Here is a 21,894-nt window from a genome sequence, read left to right on the forward strand (position 1 = left end):
TAAGAAAACAATGTTTTGAAAATGTCTTGATCAGGTCTTCATCAGGTAAAGCTTACAGTCAGAACAGCCGAAGGGAAAAATGGGAAAAGTTGTCTTAAATCACTTTCTTGTTCCTCTGATCCCAAAGCGGCCAGACTGAGCCAACTCCCAGCATGAACTGCAGCAGAGCAAGGACTACAGAAATATGATGCTGCCAAGTCATCTCAGTGTCAAACAGACCCCGTTGCACACAAATTGTGTCCTCTGCTCATCCTGACAAGCTTCTCTCCATATGCCACCTGGACAGAAAGGGGTTATTAGCTCCAGGGAGGTATTTCCAACAGCAATTTTCTTCCCTTCTGGAAGGAAATCCTCAGCTTCTTATTTACTCTCTTGCACTGAGACAACAACCAACAACTATACTCCAGAAAAGGATCTGACTATTTCCTAGACCTCTGGATTAAAAAAGCTCCTTTTCATATATAAAACTTACAGTACAATGCTAGACAATAGATCAGCATGAATCATGACTAAACCACTAACGAGAACACTTGATTAAAAACAACAAAGATAAGCTGGGGACTGATTAATGAAAAAGGGCAAGTTTTAGAAACACATCAGCATTTAAGAACTCCAGCCAATACTCTTGCAAAGCTAAAGAGTAAGTAATACTGTTCGCATGCATATGAAGATACTGAACTGAATACCAGCCACAGTTCTGCTACACGTTTTGCTGCTTTTAGAAAAAAGGCGAGGGCAGAACAAGACCTAAAATTCATACAGATCATGGGATGATCAACCGAAGTAGTGTCTGAAAAAAAGTTCTTCAAAGAAATGAAGATTTTAAGTATATTCAGAATTTAGTCTTGTAATTACATGTAATTCTTCTGCCGTTTTTAACTCACTCTCCACTACTCACAGTGCTGTGGTCCTAGTTTTTCAAGGAATATACATAGGATGGAAGGTATGGCCACTTCTCACCTTTCAAAGCACCTAAAAATTCAGGCTATGATACCTAACCGCCTAAAAACTACAATCTTGGCAATTAGTTGTGTCTGTAGCTTTTGTGGCATCCTATGAAGACATAATGGGATAAGCTGCTGGTCAGGATATGGGCGTTAGCACTGGATTGCTTTGCTTCTGCCAGTCTGTGCAACAGCCCACAGAAGATGGGCCGAAACCTCTTCTCTCTGACTCCCCTGAAATTGCACCACTGCATGTAACAGCCCAACTTGACACTGTATTTTCCCTGGAAGGGAAAGGAAAATGTGCTCCTCAGAAGTCCGATATGACATAATATGCTAAAATAGTCTTCTCTGGAGTTTTTTCAGTCAATCAATAAAGTAAGTGTCTTGGAGGAATACTGAATGCATGTTTTTGATCACGTGGAGATCACAGCTCCTTCTGAGTAACTGCCTATTTACCAATGGTTTTTGTGGAAAACAATAAACATACTCCGTCCCTGCTGAGCAATGATAATCAAATAAAATTGAACTTTCACTCCACTGCGATCTTACAGTAATCTAAAAATTGAACAATTCCCCCTCGAATTCCTTCCCCGTGCTCACTAACTCCATTAGAAACAGTCACAGTTTATAGTATGGCTCACTACAGCAAAAGCAAAGGTAGAAGTAAACTGGAGTATTTTGTTGTAGAGGACTGGTCCCTCAAGTCTTTTAAAGATTTGACCCTTCTTATATTTATTGATACAGCACAAATGTCTGCTACTCAGGTCAATAAAAAAATAAGACATAGCATAGCAGTATCATTAAAAATAAGCATTTTCTCTTTTCAAAGAAATTAACAAGCCTGTACTGACAGCCGTGCCACGCCAGAAGAAACGGAGACACAGAACGAGATTTGAAGCTGAGCAATGAGGCAGGGTAGCCAGCTGTAGGCAAGGGTGTCTTGAAGAATATGAAAAAGCCTAAGTGGCAGTGGGTTGGTTGTGCTGCAAGAACTGATGAAAAAATATCACACCTCTGACAACAAAACGACCGGAGAGTAATAGACATGAAGATTCAGCAAGGGACAACTAGGAGAAAAAGATGCAAATATACTAGTAGTCTCAGTAGAAGCTAGGACAAAATCTGGTTGCAGTGATAGATGACTACAATTCAATGACAGATTGAAAAGTAACCCTGACACTTTCATCCTTTGATTGCCTTCATCAACATTACATCTAGTCAATTCTTCACACCCATTATTTCCATATATCTGAAGATTTATCACTCATCTTTGAAAGGCAGTATTTCATTTTGTGTCCTCTAGAAGCAATTAACTAAATCCATCTTCTGAATCTTCAGCATTGTTACTGCATTATTGCTGTGTTTTAATCAAATTCCTCAGAAGTGATCTGCCATTAAGTATAGATTCATCAGAACATTTTATTTTAGGTTTGCTTTGGTTTTATTATAATGAAGGTGGCCACAATGACATATCAACGTATAAAAGACATACAGGATTCAACAAGCCACACATAGCAGGGTAAAGATGACATTTAATATTGCTCTGTAAATGTTATAATCAAACAGCATATAGCATTGCAAAGAATTTTTAAACTCATTTATTACGACGCTGTGCCGTAGCAAGCATCAGCTACAGTGAAACTCAGGACTAGCTACTTGTGTGCCAGAAAATAGCATTTGTATTTAGCTTAATTCAGCAGTGTTTTCAGGGGGAGGGAGGAAACTAGTTTTCCCACAAAAGATTATTTTTTCTTTTAGACCTTTAGGAAAAGGACTAGAAAAATAACGATGAGAAAAATGGAGCCTCCTGCTTCAGAGCACAATAAATGTGAATAATCAAGAGTCAAGAGGGAAGAGAAAGAAAAATTGCAAAAGATTCATACAGGAGTCTCATGAGATTTGGACACTTTCTTGAGCTATTAAAAAAAATCATTCAGTGACTTTTGGGGAAAAGTAGTAATAAATGACTATGGCTTCTGTCTTAAAGACAGCTGTTCAGTGAGAAGCAGCAGTCGAATTAATAGGCATACTTAGATCTGAGTGGAATAATTCTTTTTTCGGTCAAATCACTTTGCACGTATAGAAGCCTTTGTGCCAGCAGGTTACTAAATGACATTATACATGCGTCTCTGTGGGTAAATTAGAGGAATATAAGGCAAGATACTTTTAGATGTGACTAATGAAGGAAAGGAATAACATGACGAGTGTTAGGGCTAGACTGTTTCTTTAGGAAGGCTAAGCAGAAGTGATCTTCTTTAGAGTTTGAAATTATTTATTTTTTTAATGTAAAGATAAATAAATACTTCCTTAATGGATAACAAGATTAGTTTATGCAAGCTTCTGGCTTCCTTTTCCAAATTACAGAATCAGCATCCAATTCAAAGGCACATAACACCACATAAATGGGAATGCTGGGAAAGACGCAGAGTATCAACCTTGATGCAGTACTTTACAATCAGGTTAATAATATATGAGCATGCAACTGAAGTGGGTCTACTGGAAAGATAAGCTGATCAACTATCCTAAATGCATTTTCTCATTCAGTGCCCATTTTTTCTTCCTTTTTTTTTTTCCTGTCCATTTAAGGGGGAGGGTTTATAAAAAGAATTGTAGGCAGATAATCATAGCGAATCTATTCCCAAGCTAGCTCAACTGTTTTTTTCTGGAAAAAAAATGGAAGAAATGCCAAGGGACACACCACTTTTTGATTAAAAGGAAATGACATATTTCCTCCTTAAAATTGATTTCTGTTAATCACCTCTCGTTCATCACACAAACGCACAGGTAGTGCTAACTACTTCTCTTCACTTTCCCTAATCCCTTACTGCCCAAGGACAAACTGCTTTCTCTGTCACATGAGGTAAAGGTGAAGTCCAGTCTACCTCATCTAGGCAATTAACTTGCACCCACATTCTAGGTGCCTAATGAAGGCTGCACAGGGGACCTTGGTACTTTCTTTTGTTTGTTTTCATGAAGAGAGGTAAGTACTCTGGAAACCCTCTACAGAAAGATCACTATCTACCGAAACATCTCCATCTGAATTTAAGTGCATGTTAACTGCCCGGTGTAGCTGGCTTGGATGCCAGCTCAAGCTCTTTCTCTTCATCAGTGGCTGTCACTCATCTACCAGAGTTTCTGCTCTTTGATGCAGCTCAAGATGCAGCTTTCAAACTATGTGGGAAGTCACTGTCAACGGGTATGAGCCAACCGAGACCAAGAGACAGAGCTCATCCCCGAGAAACAAGCTTGCAACAGCAATATCCCAATGTGCAGAGAATATTTGTCCACCTATTTTCTGTAAAGAAACACAGTCTCCACAAGAAACAAAGAGCTCTGACAGCAAGGCAGAGTCAAGAGGACATGCAGGTGGCATTCACTGCACCTACGTCCAGAATCTTAACCCACGGGCATTTGCCCCAAGTCATCCTCCTTGTACAGAGCACAGAAAGAAAGGAGCCCTCTGCAATGAGTTATCTTCTAATACAGTTACTGCCAGTCAGATCGGACGTATCACCCTCTGGAGAGTCACAGCTCTCCCACTAGAAAAAGTGACTACATAACTTCACAGGGGTGCAATGTGCTTTTTTTGGATATATCTAGCCTAGCAAATAAAGTGAGCCAGGGAGTTTTCTGGTCCGAAGGACAAGTGGCGTGGCATGGCACAGCTTGTTTCTGTCTAGATTAAGTTATTTCACAGCACAAGTAGCTGCATCCAAGCTGCGTAGTGGGAATGGACCTGGCAGGTGCTAACCTCCAGACAGTACCCAAGTACCACCTGGAAAAATGCTGGGCCAAATCCATGCTCGTGATTAACACACGATGGGTGCATGCCTGAGCTCAGGCACCATGCTCAAAGCACAGAAGTCTTGACATTCTGCAGATTATCAGGAGAGTCACAACTCTTCAATCTGGCAGATCCATAGCTTATGGAGTCCTTTCAAAAACAAAATTGAGGGTCATATCTGTTCTGCAAGTCCTGCAAACATTTTCCTACGCAAAGTTCCAGTTGTTTTGGGAGATGTTTTTATTATCTGAATAGAAGGCCTATTTTACATGATAGGAAAATGCTTAGAAAGGCCAAGTGGTGTTATCTGAATAGCCTAGGAGGTCAGAAGCTAAAGCAAATCACTGCTGGTGCAGAGAAACACAGACATGTCATTGTGTTATATCACAAAAAAAAGGCCCGAGTTCATCTTTTGTATTTTAATGAATAATAAGACTTAGTGCATTACTCAGTACTCCCCTCTTGAGTTGGTGTATTTTAAAATTCAGAATTTAAATGCATTTTTGTATTAGCTATTATTTTCAACTTCAAAATTTCAGTGCATTTTAAAAGGCACAATGGCAACAGAAACCACTGAAAAGAAGAAATATAGCTATCTGCTTACAAAATAAATTTAGATTAAGTAGAGAAATTATTTCCACTAGTTTACATTTTAGCATTCTAAGTCTGGCAGATTCAATTTCTTACTCTTCCAGACTTATTTCCCCACTGAAAAACATGAGAGGGGCTCAGCTTCCCTGCACAGCCAAGCTCAGCTCCTGGAAGGGGAAACCCTCAGCTCTTTAATTCTGCCCCAAAGACTCTCAGTCCCAAAGAGTGGAGGGTCCTGCCAACCGATCTCACATGGCGCGTGAATTGCATTACACCTCAACAGTTGACACTATAACTAAGCAATGAGCTCACATGATAAGCCTATGACGGATAAGTAATCACCTGAATGGGAGATGTTAAAATATTCCCTCATGTGATCAGGAAACAGGCACTCAAGGGAATGAAGCTCTTTCCCTTCAAGTAACTTTAGGGTTAACAGACCAGCAGAGTATGATAGTGGGGCTATCTTACATCTCAATTAAAAGAGCAAGGGATGAGCTATTTTTAAATCACATGGATCTGAGCTTGCTTTTAAAGGTTATCTTCTCTGTCCTACATGTATTTCAATTTAGGACCCACACAAAATCTACCAGAAAAACCTTACATAGTTCAAACTCTATATAGAATTTTACATGCATTAATCTGCTGGGTAGTATTAGTTAGTGCTGCTAAAGATCACCTGTGTACCAGTTCAGCATAGTCTTCTACTTACCTTCAAAAAGGCAGGTTAAGGAGGAACGATAGGTGTAATTCATCCCAACATTAACTAAAACTGAGCATCTATCCTAGGACAATCAACTCCTCTCATTGTCTTCTTCGTCCCGTTACCCTGTTAGCACTTCTAGATGGGCACTTCTGGAGGGCCAGTCATCCTTACTGTCTTAAATACCTGTCTTAGAACAAAAAATAGCGTCTTATGGAACTGCTTCTCTCTGTTAAAGGGAGCCCTGATGATCAGCGCTGGCTGGATGCTGGTCCTATGCTGGGTAACCTATGTAAAGCTTGTGAAACAAGTTGTATTCAAGGACCTAACTCCCACTGATACAGCCATGCTGTACAGAGCTCCGCACTGACATAACTTCAGCTTCCAGAAACTGCACTAGCTGCACCAGAGGTACCTCTGGCATCTCTGCAGAGTGCTGTATTGTGCCATGGAGACATACCCGTGAACTAATGAAAATTCAACATTCATATTAGTATAAAGAAAAAAAGTCATTAACTGCTATTGAACTGCCAATTATCCAGCGTAACTGCAGACCTCCCAGCACAGCTGTTTTACCTTCCCTCTCTGCTGTATGCAATATTACATTCATATTGCAGGTTACATTATCACAGCAACCTGTAACTGGTTCCTAACTGCTGAGAGAACAAATTATTTTGCCAAAATTATTGGTTCGAATCTGCAATGGTGAATAATGAATTAGACATGCCTAGACTTGGGGATTTTTTCCTTGCATTATCTGCAGTTATAAGGAACTGAAATTCAATTACAAATATTAAATGAACTCTCCTTTTGAAATTATTCTTCTTCCAGCTATTTTTTTATGACTGTGTCACATGGGAGAAAAAAGAAAGTTTGTCCTGGATAAGCTAAAATCCCTAATGGTAGCTAAATGTTACTCAACCTTTTCAACTGAAAGTTTACATTATCCTTCAGTATTGATGGATTGCACTTGATACTACCCAATTTTAAATTTTTACCTAATCAAATCTTTATTAAAATGAAAATTGGAGGGAAAAGTGTATCATTACTAAATGATCCCAACGCTCTGGTGACTCCTAAACAAGAAGTGCTCTCTCTCAGAGTCTCGAGACTCAGGAATTCTCAAGTCACAAATCATGGGAGGTGGCAAGAGTACACTAGAGAAGTATTAACGCATGTTTATTTTATTCTTCCCTAAGTGTGCACTACCAGCCAGTATCAGAGGCAGGACACTTGGCTGGGTGGACCTTTAGTCAGACGTGTCATGGATGTTCCCAGGTTTGTATGTTGTCTTCTGCCAAGCACAAGATTGCCTGCCATGCCTATATCAAGTTGTTAAGCTTTCTGTGTCACTACAGACATTAAATTATCTGAATAAGCACTCAGTGCATGAATAAAAAATCTTCATATAAATATCACTCTCTTTTTTCTCTCTTTTTTTTCTGTCTTCAAAGGAATGGGAAAAATTGCTAGACATGGAGTGGGTATAAATCCGTGAAGTTTCTGCGAATTTTCCACTCCTGTATAACTTAAGTTAGTGTACTTCTTCAATACTTGGGCATGATGAAAAGCTGTCAACAGAAGTAAAATTGTACTTATGGTTACATGCACAGAAGTCCTGACCTTGTACTTTACAACTCTTTTTTTTTTTATGACAGGTATATTCAAAAGGACATACCTGTAAAACCTGTTGCAATCAATGCAAAGATACCGAGAACACGATGAAGATACATACACAGTGGTTACTAACATCTCGGATAGTGTGGCATATCCTTATGACACTGGCATACATTACAAACGGCCTATGGGAGACTCCTGATCATCTTCAGCATCAGCACGAGACCAGCAGGGGCATCCGAAACCACACCAAGACACACTTGTGTGCACAACTCAGGGGAGCACTGACAGAAATAATAATTAAATCAGAGCAGAGATTCACAGAAATATGGTGCTGGAAAAGATTTCAAAGCATCAGCTAGCCCAGCCTCTCCAGGGGCAAGAGCAAGACCATTGGAAGAGGTATTTTCTAGTCTCTTCTTGAAAACCTGCAACAAAGGAGATGCTACAACAAATGTAGATGGCTGAAAACTAATCTGAAATCAATTAATTAATTTCTTTAGGTCTTACTTCAAATGGTTCTAAAGAGCAGCTGATCATCCTTCTCCTACCGCTAGCTTCCTACATTTATGTACTCTACCCTATTTTTCAGTGGTAAACAAAACCATTTACTTCAACGTTGCCGCATACGCCCTGTTTTCTAATTATTTTAATTAGAAACATTTGTTTCCCTTCCTTACACCTCCTGCTCATTTCCATCTCCCTAAAAGCCAGCGCAAAAACACTGGACATTCTTGCTCAGGCTTCACTAACGGTGGACAGAGAAATCCCCGTGTCTCATGAATGACACTTCTATTTATGTACCCAAGAGTAAGACGTGTCTTTTTTCAATTGTATTGCACTTGGGATTTGGATTAACTTTTTCACTTGCTTTAGACTCTCGTCCAGTAAAAACTCTACATCCTTTTTTTTCTGCGCTGCTGCTTAGCCAATTCTTTCTCATTTTAAATACTGGATTCTTCCTCCCTTACAAAATGTAGGACTTTGTGCTTGCCCCTTCTTTATTTAGGGCCATTCCTCTAATTTGTAAACATCATTTCGAGTTCCCTTTTTCTCCCCTGAAATGTTTGCAATTATTCCAGATGGATGTCATCACAGATTGTACCTATTCCATCATCCAAGTCAGGATGATTCAATGTTGGCAGCCGGGGTTGGTTTTAAAAAGCCTATTGCCACCTCCCACCAACATAAACTACCTTCTTTTCTCTGCATAAGCAGGTATTTCTTCCCCTTTAGAGCAGCCGCTTTCCCCTGCAGATAAGCAGAAGCCTGTCATCAGTTCCCCTGGCCAAACAGGAGTCATTCTCCTATCGTGCTGCCTGCTACAAGCATTTCTCTCTGTCAACAGGAACTAGGAAACATGACAGGAGTGGGGAGACAGAGTGAGGCAAGCTGGGGGAATCCATGAATTCTGTCCCGAGGAAGAAAAATGGATGGGGTCAAGAGAGGGGATTAGAAGGAAGGATGCTCTTGTTGCCAGCTGGCAACGAGAGGGCAGGTAACCGGGTAAGATAGACTGTCCTTCAGAAGCAGTACCCATTGCTGCCATCTCCTAGTGGATGGCTACTGGCTCATCACCAGCACAGCGAGACCACACTTTGCAGGGCTATGCTGGTCTCAGGAGATGCTTCCCTGCCTGGGCAGTGTTTCTTTCTTCTTCTTCCTTTTTTTTTTCCTATCCATCAAACACATACACATATATATATATACACACACATACACAAAATTATTTATATGGTCTATCTGCCATATCTATTTAGTACGATCTACTAGTCTCCCTACATACATTAAATCATAAAATATATAAAAGCAAAACTCAGTATATAAAGTTATATATTCTATTTCATACTCTTGTGATTTGTGATCAAGTTATAAGCACTGCACACATTAATCTTCTTCTAGCTAGAAAACTTGTGTTTGCAATAAAAATGATTATGTAATCACTCTATTAGTACAACTCATTTAATTTCTCCATCTGAATCTTCAAAGCAAAATATGTCACAACACAGTTATGATTTCCTGCATGAGGTAACTTTGAGATTCTATTTCAAAATATTTATAAAGTAGCTGTTTATGGTAGGAAATATGATCTATGTTTATGATAGGAAACATAGGTTACATTTCACCGTGCCTAGCTGCAGCCACACGAGCTTTGGTGGTTGGACTAGATGATCTGAAAGGTCCCTTCCAACCTCGGCAATTCTATGATTCTAGGATTCCATGAAGACTAATCAAGTTGTCTTGGCACTCCCACAGCCATTCAGGAAAGATGGACACCTCCCAGAAAGACGAATCCTTCCATCTTTGAAAAAACCCCACACAGATATCTCTAACACATTAGTGGTTATGTCCTCCTGATTCCAGAGGGAGCCTGGAGGATGAGCTTTGGCTGGACACATAGGGAACAATTCACTTACCTAGGCAAGGTGTCTGGTGCCATTTTGGATGCCCTGGATGACAGAATCCCTGTACAGGGCTGGCAGGTACAGGATGGGATCTCTGGGAGTCCCCTACCCTTCTGGAGAGGCAACTGGAGTCCAAACGGGATACCCCAAGGCATTTAAAATATCTAAGAAGCGCTATTGAAGTGTCTGTTTTAAGATGAACAGCTCTCTGGACTCCATCACCTATATTAACAAGAGCAAGACTCAGTTGTTTAAACTTCAGGAGTTGGTGTCATGTCTAACACATGTGCACAGAGCACATGGATATGGCAGAGGGCTTGTGAGAGATCTGTGCCAACCTGGACTGGAATTTGGAGGGCAAGTACAATACCATGAAACCAAAATGACAGCAGACACCTTTGCCTATGCAGCCACGTTCTGTCCTAGATCCCTGTTAACTACAGTCGTAGAGCTTACCAATCCAGCTCACATTTAGACATCTAATTGTATACAACTCAATTTACATGAATTGAATCCCACCCCATTTTTTAGACATCTAAAGTAAGATGTTACAAATCTCATCAACAGAAGTTTGAAGGTTCTGCACCTTCAGTACTTCAGGCGAAGTATGAATTGATTCACCTCGTAATCATTATCTATGCACCGCTATCTAAGGAAAGTAGACAATATTTGCCCTCGACGAGTAAGAACTTTAGTTGACCTTACAGCAGCAACTAAAACACAGTTTGTCAGAAAGATGCCAAAATTGCTTTGAAAATCAGCAGGCACCCAATGTAGTCCATATGCGTGCTTGCAGTTTTACAATGGAACATATGTAAAAATAAAAAATTACAGTGTTAGCATAGAGCAGATTACATCTTTTTCAGAAACAACAACTCGTAAGTTTTATGGTCTGACTTTATGTCAAACTAATTTTCTGAATACAGTATTCTCAAAACAGCAGGATGACTATATAGCCAATGATGCCTCCTGGGTTTTGCTGGTTTGAGTTTAATTTTATCGAAATTAGAGCCTTTGAAAAACCCTGGATGAACAGCTCTGAAGTCCCCTCTATACACAAAGAGAATGTAGGCAGCACTTTAGAAAGCAGTAGCACAAGTTTCCTTTCCTACAGGAGATCATACTATTCTCTGCAAAACATTATCTCTCAGGAGAAAGGTTCATTTTTGCACTGATCCCCTTGTTTTCTCTATCCACTTTATAGCTTTACCTCCCATAAACTGTAAGACACGTCCCAGAATGATGTGAAAATGAAAGCACAGCACCTTAGTCTTCCAGCTCTAATGATGAGTTTATAGAAGGGGTTATTTGGAGACTCAATGTATTGATTATTTAACTTCCTGAGGATAAAAAGCTACGGGAGTATTTGGGTGCTTGAAAATTATATGCCTGGAACTAACGCATTTGATTCACAGACCTAATGTTGAACAAGAATCAGACTATAGAAATTCACCAACTGTGGATATTGTCTGATCAGAAATAGGCTGACAGGCTAGTAAAAAGCACCAGAACTGTTTATTTTTCAATTCATATCATCTAAGCAAAACATACCTCTAAAGCACAGAAAGTAAAGAACACAATCAACCCAAATCATGTAAAATGATAAATTATAAAGCCAAATTATTGAAATCTGACAACAGTAATGTTCCATACTTTTTATTTGTAAAATGACTTACAGTGTTTTCTCAGTATTACGTCTGTTGTTATTGATTAGTATTTTGTTTGGAGAGGTACATTACTGTACATTTTACAGGCATTTACAGCAGTTTTAAATGCAATTATTGGAGGTATGCACAAAAAAAGGCAGGTGGTTAAGTACCCAATTACAGGTATAATTTGTGAAATAGGCAAATAATAATGGGAAAGCATGCACAGGTAAATCAGGGAAATAAAGCACGTATGGAGAAATACATACATATGCACATATATATATATACACCTGCAGGTCATTAACAGACTGCAGCCCTTCCTTGAATAATGCCCTTCTCACATGCAACTTCATTAATTCATTCTTTCTACGATATATATAACTCAAAGGATAAACATCAAGGCGTATTTTTTTTACTTCATAAATGTTTAGTATTTTCAGTATGATGTAAATAGTGTAGCAGAGTAACAAGTTCAATAATGCTACTCAGTATTTTCGAGATGTTATGAGATCAAATAGAAACTGCTTATTTAAAAGATTTCAGTAAAACAACTTGATGCTGTGCAGTCCTGATACTTGCATCATTCCTCCTGATACAGCTTAGCATTTCAGCATTAAAAGTAAAGAAAAAATTTAACTGTTCCATGTAATCTGAGAAGAAGCAAATTACTATTCAATAAGTCTATTCTAAAAAATAGCTACAGGTAGCCTGGATATAGGGTGGGCAAAGGATTTTTAATATTTTTCAACAGAAATACTAAAAATACACAAATAAATTTTTAAAATGCTGTAAAGCCAAATGAATATCTCGTAACTGAAGATTCATAGAGGAATATATTATACATAAGCCTACAGTTTGATTAAGAATAGAAAAGAGTATGATACAAGCTGTAATTCTTGTTACAAAGACTTGTCATCATATTACTGAAAGCTACATTACAGGCTGCCTAGAAGGCAGTATAATAAAACTTGCTGTAATAACTTTTTATTTATATTCATAAAATTGAAGAATGTTAATTCTCTAGTTATTTTATTTTTAATATAGAGATGAATTTTAACAAGCTAATTTATAAAAGGTTACAACAATGTCTAGATTTAAATCAAAGGAATTAATGTCCATACTACCACAGTTCATAGAGAGAAATTCTTGTAAGACATTTCAATAGTTGATGAGGCTAAAGGTCAATGCTCACAATATCTGCTTGGAATTAAATGAAAGACTATGTCAAAGATTAAAAGTTTAGTTGGTAACCAACATGAAGTTCAACAGCTATGGCTCAGGTCTTCAAACTAATTGTGACCTTTTGTCCCTCCTCCAAATTACTATCTCAGAATGTATACTTCAGTGATCTTGAAAAGCTCCTTCTGTTCATCCTTATTCATCATTTCTTGATATTTACTCAAGAATCTTTGCAGAACAGTATAAAGTTACCTAAAACAAGTGGAAGCAATCAACTCAGGCAGTACTTGAATATAGCTATGCTTAGCCAAAGATGACTTCTTTCACAGGCAGAAGAAACAAGATCAGCTGAAACTTTGGTTGAAGTAAGGTGTTCACCAACCAGAAGCCCTTTCTGCTCATTTTTCCTGAAGCAAATACACTTTTTATAACAACAGTACTTTAGCAATTTCCTTCAGAAACCTGTATTTGTTTCTGTCGCAAGATCTGTATTGTTATTTTTCAGACTTTGCATTGCCTCACGAGAGGGCACAGAAAAAACCTCTTCGCTTTTTTAGAGCTCTGGCAATTAATGGGTACCAGCGGGCACTGACTTGCGGGCCAGCTAGAAACTAAAGTAATTGATACCTTGGCTCACTGTCCGGGAGAAAGGGATGACACCCATCATCTTGAGGAGCTCTTGTCTTATTCAAGATCTAATTACCCAGTCTAGCAGCACAACAAGCAGTGTAATTACTTACTTTTCCTTATACTCCTGCTACAGTAGATTGGACAAGTTGTTATTTAAACCTAACAGGCTTTCCCACAGCTGTGGGGGGGAACACAAAAAGCACTACACATCCTCTCATTTTCTTTCCAGTCTCAGCCTGCCTTTCTCTGATATTTATTGCCTATGTGGCACTTCACATACGTAAACTGTTATATATTAATTTAATGCATAATGTGGTGCTTCCCTGAGTATGGAGCATAGCCAAAGGTGCGGAAGGTGGCAGTGGGGATAGTGAAGTCAGACTTTTGAATTACTCTTCAAAGACTCAGCTTCCATTTTTTGGGGAAGCAATCCTACAGGTACAGAAAAGCCTGTAGAATATATAAGGTGTCTCTGCAGCTGCCTGAATTTGCAGGAAGCCTAAAAGAAAATCTTACAAGTAAGAACTATCTCATTTGTCCCTCCTGAATGAGTAGAAAGGCAGACGTTGGTGCCACTTTTAACTGCAAACAGGTATCTCTGTTAAAACCATTTTTTAAAAGACTGGAAGTAGAGCAAAAAGTTTCTATCTCAGAATCTCAAGTACAGCGGGTGAAAGAAGGGGCAGGATTAGTGAAAACACACAGATCATGTATAAAGCCAAGCTGTGCTACCTTGTAACACTGCACCAGTGCATTGAAGGAGGGGTAGTGCTGGTGTCAGTGTCGTTTCCTGAGAGAGAGCTGGGCTTCCAAACGTGCAGATTACTGTTAATGCCACAAATGTAACTACAGCATTGCAGAGTAGGCTGATCATTTACCTCAGGTTTGCAAAAGGAAAAATCCAAGAGACAGGGGGAACGAGTAATTTGCTCAGAAACACGAAAAATCCACTTCACATTTAGGATTAGGACAAGAAACGTCAATTCTGCCGTCCAACCCCAAACCACCAAACTGCACAGACCCGGAGACCGAACCGCAGAAACACACCAAACACCTGCCTTTTCCTCGGTGGCCCCGACAGCCCCTCAGCAGCATCGCTTTGCCAAGCCAAATTACAATCCCTCCGAAGCCCATAGGCAGTCGCGCCTGCTCTACGTGCCCGACAATAATTAACACGCTCGCACATGTACAGAGTTTATCCCCCGACCAGCCGGGTTGTGGGGAAGCCCGAACCGCGCCGGCAGCGGGAGGGATGCCGACAGCCGCGGCCCTCCGACACCGACACCGGCAACCCCCCCGCCGACCGCCGCCGCCAGCCCGCTCCGCTCCGCATCCCGCCGGCTGTGAGGGGCCGTCGCAAGGTGCCTGTGGCCCGGCGGAGCCCCAGCGAGCTCCGGCCGGTGCCGACCGGCGGTGAACGAGGAGGAGGAGGAAAGGGGGTGTCAGGCATCCCGGCACCCCCGGGCTCGGCCGGGCCACGCACACCCGCGGCAGCGAGAGGGGAAAAGGAGGGCACCGGGGAAAGCGCGTCTGCGGGGAAAATAAAAGTTTCCAGGCGGAGAGGGCAGCGCTCGGGGCCCCGCTGGGCTGCCCCTGGCAGCGGCGACTTCGTGAGAAGGGGAGGGACGGGAAACGGGCGGCAGCCCCGGCCCCGGCGCCGGCCGGGCTCCCCCGGCTACTCACCATGTTGACTTCGGAAACCATGTCGATGCTGGCGATGTCGATGTTCATCCCCACGCAGACGGGCGGACCTGCGGGCAGAAGAGACCGTCACCCGCCGCCGTTACGAGACCTGGCGGGCCAGAGGGGCCGCGGGAGCCGGCTCCGCCGTGCGGGAGGGGCGGCAGACCCGGGGAGAACCGGTGGGAGGAGGGGGCTCCGGGCGGCGAGCCCGGTCAGGGCGACTCACCTCCGAAATCCGGCCGGAGGCGGATGTCGTAGCCCTTCAACAATTTATCCACAGTTTCTTTCACGAAGGACATGTTGCCGGGATCGTTCACACTGTGGGGGCGAGAGAAACGGGGGGGGAAGGGGAGGGAGGGGGTGTCGGGCGGGGGAGGCAGAGGACGGGGTGCGGGGGGCCGGGGGCGACCGCGGGAGGGGGGGAGACGGGGATGGGGGCGGGGGGGGGAGCGCATCAGCTTGTTCCCCTGGCGAAACGCATCCCGCCGCCGCCGCCGCCGCCGGGGCACGCTGGCTCCTACCTCTGGGCGCAGCAGACCACGGCCACCAGGACGGGAGCGGAGAAGATCCCGAAGATCCTGCCTCCCCCAAAGCCCCACATCCCTCCGCTCCGCGCTCCCACCGCGCAGCAGCAGCAGCAGCCGCCGCCGCCGCCGCCGCGATCCGGCTGCCCCGGCTGCCGCTGAGGAAGAGGCGGAGGCGACAGTCCCCGTCGTCGTCGTCTTTCTCCCCCTCCCTCCCCCCCCCCCAGCCCTCCCACCCCCCCAAAAAAAAATAAAAAATAAAAAATACTATCCCCCACCCCCTGCCCCAAACACCGCTGCCCGGCCCGCGGGAGCTGCCCGCGCACCCGGCTGCGCCCACCCCGCGGCCGGACGCCGCCGAGCCCCGGAGGAAGCCGCCCTCCGCCGGAGCCCGGCCGCCTGGTTTCCCCGCCGCCCGCCCGCCCGCCCTGCCGCCTTCCCGCCAGCCGGGAGGGGAGGGGAGAGGGAGGGCGCCGCCGTCCCTCCCGGCGGAGAGCCCGAGGAGGGGCGCGGTGGGGAGCGGGGCTTCGGCGGGGCCGGCCGCGGGAGGCGGCGGTTCCCCGGGCACCGCCTCGGGGCACGCCCGCCCCGCCGGCCGCGACAGCGGCCCCGCGGCAGCAGCCCTGAGGCAGGGGTCGCCCCCTGGCAGCCGCGGCTCCCCGCGGCCGGCTCCTTCTCTTCGGGAGGGCGAGGGGATCCGGGCGGCGGCCCGCCGGGACTCCCCCCTGCAGCCGGGTGAGAGGGGGCTGCCTGCCGCCGGGCCGGGCTGAGGGGCGAGCGCCGGGCCTCAGCCCTGAGGCCGGCCGCCCTCCCCTGCCTCGAGCGGGGCGACGGCGCCCACCTGCCCCTCGGCCCGTCCCGGGAGCCGTGCCCGGGGGGAGGCCGCTGAGGCCGGGGAGGGAGCGGGGCTGGGAGCCCGGCCCTGACCCGCAGAGGGCCAGAGGGGGTCCCTGCCGCGGCCAGGGGTGTGTGCGGCGGGCACATAGAGGCGCTGGGCCTGAGGGTCCCCTCAGCCATGCCTGCGAGGGTGCCATTAGCACGCATCTAGATCGTCGTGTTTTGCCTCCATTGGCTCCAAAGCGCATAGAACCGGGGCTGTTAAGTGGGATGGTAATGGAGGGAAACTGCGCTGGTGCCAAAGGGACATACTGTGAGAGCTGTGGTCTCTCTGTTGTGCTGCCTGTGAACTCCTGGGTGCTCCTGGCTTTGTATAAAACATTGGTTGGGGTGGAGGCAGCGCGGTTGTTACTATTGTTAACCTCCTTCCAGGTTAATTAGTCCTTTCAGCAGGACTAATTGGCATGGAAACAGAAGCACGCTGACTTGGCTATATTGCCTTTGGTTCCAGAGCCAGCTCCAGCTCAATGCCAATGCTCTTCACCATGCGCTACCATGCCCTGAGCCAGCTCCTGATTCTGGTTACATTGCAATCAGTGGCCACTGGTCCATGACAGAGCACAACATTTCACTAGTCAAGGAAGAAAAGCAATGTCTTTTTTTCGCACTTGTTCTCTTACCACCTGTTTTTCTTTCTACATATCCTCTTCCCATAGAGAAACTGCTAGGAAAAGGATGGATGGACACTTGAGGGCTGCTGTGGTGGTGTGTACAGGTGAGAAAGCATGGATGGCTTTCTGTCTCTCCTCAACTAATTCTTGAAAAGAAAGGTGAGTGCAATCCATAACGTACATCCTGACCATGTTGCTGTTGCAGTTAATAATAAAGGGCCAATAAAAAAATAAGGAGCAGGCTCAGTTTTAAAAACAACATAAAACCCTATAGACAATGAGGAAAAATGTAGAGAAACTGAGTGTTGCCAAATCTTGTGATTTCATGTTAAGTCTTGCAATATTTGGATGTTTATCCAAATCTTAGCTTTCATTTAAAAATGCATGATGCTTATGATGAAAGCTTGAGAATTCTGACACAAAGCACACATGACTCAAGGGCTCAAAAATGAAAAGTCAAATAACAAATATATACATATATAAAAAATATATATATATATATATATAAAAAGTGATTTGAGAGCCCTGGATCCTGAAGTTTTTTCAGTACTATGGATGGGCAGTATTGAAGACTAGTTCTTTCAAAGACTTCAGCGGAAGTGAATTTAGGGAAGGGTACCAACTCAGTTCTTTCCCCCTAAGTGCTGAAAGTAAGTATTAACACTGAAGAAAATATTTCTTATGAAGAATTTAACATGGTTTAAAAGCACATTTAAGCACTAATAACTTTTCTTAAATAGACTGTCAGTTTTATAACAGAAATAAAATATTTTAGAGAACACTATTTCTGATTAACGTGCTATCCTGGTACTTTGGAAACACATCTGAGGTAGGAATGAATCAACAGTGCTGTAGAGTCTGTCATATTTTATCACTTCATTTAAGTATTTGTCTTCTTCATCTTTCAGAGCAACCGTTTCCATTTACTTGTGGGTAGTTTAAAGATAATCCAGGTTGGGACTGATGGGACAAAGAAGTACTTAGGGGGTTATGGAGCATTTGTTCCTTGGGACTTTGGATTCAATTAGGCTTAGCAGTAACTCAAAGACATTAAAAGGTATAAATGATCGATGAATTTCATGAATGGCAAAAATCATCTTGACTTCTCAGTGATAGAGCATTTACAGTGAAGATGGCAGTTTGGGTTTTGTCCACAGGGAAGACTCATAACAAAGCTTCTGTGGCAACGGTCTGGAGGTAAGACCCAGCAAAGCCCTGCATAATGCAGAGTAGTTAAGGAAATAATGGAAGCAACGACTTTTGGGGAGCTATTTAATGTGGCCAATAGGAAAAATATGGGTACAGAAATAGACTCCTTGTCCTGCCCCAAAATTTGCCACCCTGGCTTTTCCCTTGGAATTAGGCTCCTAAACATCTTCTTTCAAAAAGCAAACATTATTTCAAGGCGTGGCAGGAAGGAGCCTTGGCACTTTTATTCACTAAAGCAAAGCACCCAGTCAGAACCTTTGGATTCTCCATCCAAGAAAATCCCAAGAATGTATCTCCTGAGATCAACCCAGACTACAGGACCCCGGGGTAAGGTTTTCATTTTGGTTGTTTGAAATGTTCCACTTTCCAGCAAATTGTTAAGTAGGGGAGAGAGCAAAAGAGTTAACATGACTCTGTGGCCTAGTGGTTTGTCTCTTATCTGTGAAGTACTGTTATTTCATAAATAATCTAGTAATTCATTAATTAATTGCTGGATAAAATAAATCAAAGTTCAGTGGTGTAAGGAACAGAGCCTGATTCTCAGCTCCCCTTAGGTGCCTTCGTCATTGCTCATTCTCACTCTTGCTCTTTTTCCAACATACAGTCTTTCTGTCCCAGTAAAATTATCCCTGTAAAAGACGAGACGTCGAATGTTGTAGTTCAGGGACTAAAATTCGTCACCTTTTCTACTACTTTGGTGAATGTTCCAGCCTCTGGGCCATGGGACAGTTAAGATCTATGCTCCTGATCAAATTTAGTTCAATAAGGTAAGCACAGCGATATTCTTTTCTTCCTTAGCATTGCCAATATGGGTAAGGGCCGCTTCAAAAATGGATAAGTCTAAGCTGCAAAGGCGAGCATTATGTGTGAAGGAGCAAAAGGACTGTCCTTGGGCCAGTGCAAATACATGTGGAAGAATACTTCTGCCAAGCCGACATCCACACCACACCCATTTTATTGTGGGTTTGGTTTTTTTTTTTTTCTTAGGAAAAGTTCTAATCTGGTCCCGTAGACTAAATGTTCATTAGCGGTTGGACCACATTCAGTGCACTGCTGGGGCGCATTTTCCACCTTAGTTTCGTACGAAAGGAATAGAATTCGTGCGCTCTGAAACTGCTCTGAGATGTGAACCGAAGAACAGTAAGTGGGAATGATCAAATGATTCACTTCACAGGCACAGTCCTGATCTGCACTGAAATGCTATGTAGATGCGCCCATCATCTCCTGTCAGAAGGAGCTGGAACAGAGCACCCTCAGCCTTTGTTAAAGAACAGAAATTGTTGAAGGCAGTGGGAGTGGAATGAGGAGCTGCTCAAAATTTTGGAACAAATTCCAGTTTTCTTCATCATTGTCAGTACTAATGGAGATACAGAAGACGAGGCAATGACAGGAAGGCTAGAGAAGAGGCCAGGTCTGCTCACAACTGATGCATTTGCAGTACTACCACTATCAGTCACCAGACTGTAGGAAAAGGACTGGCTTGAGAATCAGGGAAGAAGTATTTGCTCACACCGTGCAATACATCACTGAGCTCTTGCGCTGGCAAGTGGTACTGAGGGTTTACCTGACAAAATGAACATAACCCAATTTACACGCTGAGGTCAGAATCACTTATCAGAAGGTTTTCTTTTTCATTTTCCTCTCTGGCTTGTCCGTCATTTAACTGGTTTTGACAAAGATCCAGTCTTATCCTGGAGCAAACTGCAATCACAGAGGGTTCAGAGATACAAAAGAGAGAGAGGCAGAAACTAAAAAAAGTGGGAAGAATTGCTGCTACAGCTGAAGTGGTGTCTTCTAAGGAACACAGGACATTAATCTTACTAGGCTGAGACCCATGCTGCTGCTTAGCTATTCTGCCTTGCAGCAATTTTAATAGACTGCTGGTTTAACCTGCTGAGAAGGTGTAATTAATAAAACCGGCTGGGAAAAAATCCACAAGAAAATTGTCAACTCTCTTTTTTTTTCTTTTTTGCTTTATGAAATCGGAAGTTGAGGACCATTTTTGCCAAAATACCATTGAACAGACACTTCATATTTCCTTCAGAAAGGTCAACTTCCTTACTTTCTGTCCTACAGTATCTCAGCAGAAGCAGGGTTTCAGAGTGTCAGGAGGATGCTGTAGAGTAGATACGTGGCATCAGGGCTTAGAGAATACTCTGCATTCTTACAGTTTCATACACTGTGTTTTGCTTGTTCAGATAATGAGCAGTGGTTGTTGGACATACTATGTGAGGAAAAAAATATTATATTTATCTACTATGTATATTTATCAGGAATCGCATGTATTATTTTCTGATGTTGAGTAATACTCAACAGTTTATGCTGAGCTTATAACTGACAATGAGTTTATACTCATTGTCCCCATTTCTGTCAGGCAGATTGCAAACAGCATTGCATGAATCCATTTGCTTTGGTTGCATAATTTGCTGGTTTTCACTTAATTATACAGAAATATTAATATTGTCCTGTCAACAGTTCTGATGTAGTGGAGATCTGAATGTTTCAGTGGGCCACATAAAGAATAAGGTATTAATCAATATGAGTAATGGGGACAAATTTGCCTTTAATAAGAGGCTTGACCCAAATTGTTTTGAACTGTTGTTTAATTTTCAGATGGTTATTTTTCTTCATATTCAAGAAAATAGAACAAAAATTTGCATTATCTGACTGAATTTTAAAGAGTATTCCTGCAATATTCCATTCCTTATGCGGCAAAACCTCTGGATTATGCACACAATGAGTCAGGCACATCAAAATAAAAATCCATTGACACTTTGGCAGAGGAAGAAATAATCAAGGCTCTTTATAACTCACATTTTTTCATCATAAAGATTAATGATTATGTACTGAAATAACATTAATGCATTAGAGAAGCCTGTGGTGCTTTAGAAGTACTATTCTTTAAGTCTCTGTCCTGATGAAAACACAGTCTGTGTTTGGAAAAACAGATAAACAACTGAGTTCCGATTTTTTTTTTTTTTACTGTAACTGCAGTTAAAGAAGAGCTATTTTACATAGGACTTCTTTGTTAAGAGTTTCTACTTGAGTGTTTTCATCTAAATCCCTTTATAAAGAGCACATTATTCTTAACAAAACAGTATGCAGCAGTTACCTTTTTTCTTTAAGGTTAGATAAAAATAGAATCATGTAGCCCATTTCTTTGTGTTCTCATATTTATCAATAACTTTATGAATCTCATTTGTGACAATTATTGTTTATGCAATTTTTTACTACAGCAGCCAGAATTCCAAGTCAAGACCCAAGCCTCATTGTGCGGGAGATTATACGGAATGAAGAAGACAAGTGCAAGTTTTTTGAATTGATTGCTTATATTTAGTATGATGTATATTTAAAGGAAGATCAAGTCAGGATCCTAACTGATGGGTCTGTATAAGGACTACCTAAAACACCAGGAGATGCCGGTTCCTAACATTTTCATCCAAATGTCCCTTTGAATTTTAACAA

General features: G+C 42.6%; 1 protein-coding gene across 1 annotated transcript in view; it reads right to left on the reverse strand.

Annotated features, from left to right (window-relative positions):
• Positions 1-15,925, reverse strand: part of GABRB3 (gamma-aminobutyric acid type A receptor subunit beta3) — a 116,852-nt gene extending 100,927 nt beyond the window's left edge. Inside the window, exons 1-3 of the mRNA XM_063340062.1 lie at positions 15,710-15,925; positions 15,415-15,506; positions 15,189-15,256 (exon numbers count right to left, since the gene is read on the reverse strand). Of these exons, the coding sequence (XP_063196132.1) occupies positions 15,189-15,256; positions 15,415-15,506; positions 15,710-15,789 (240 nt within the window). The 5' untranslated portion in view covers positions 15,790-15,925. The remainder of the gene's footprint in view (positions 1-15,188; positions 15,257-15,414; positions 15,507-15,709) is intronic.
• Positions 15,926-21,894: the final 5,969 nt, after the last annotated feature.

Source organism: Chroicocephalus ridibundus, chromosome 1 (genome assembly GCF_963924245.1).
Source record: "Chroicocephalus ridibundus chromosome 1, bChrRid1.1, whole genome shotgun sequence".
In the NCBI taxonomy this organism is placed as follows: domain Eukaryota; kingdom Metazoa; phylum Chordata; class Aves; order Charadriiformes; family Laridae; genus Chroicocephalus; species Chroicocephalus ridibundus.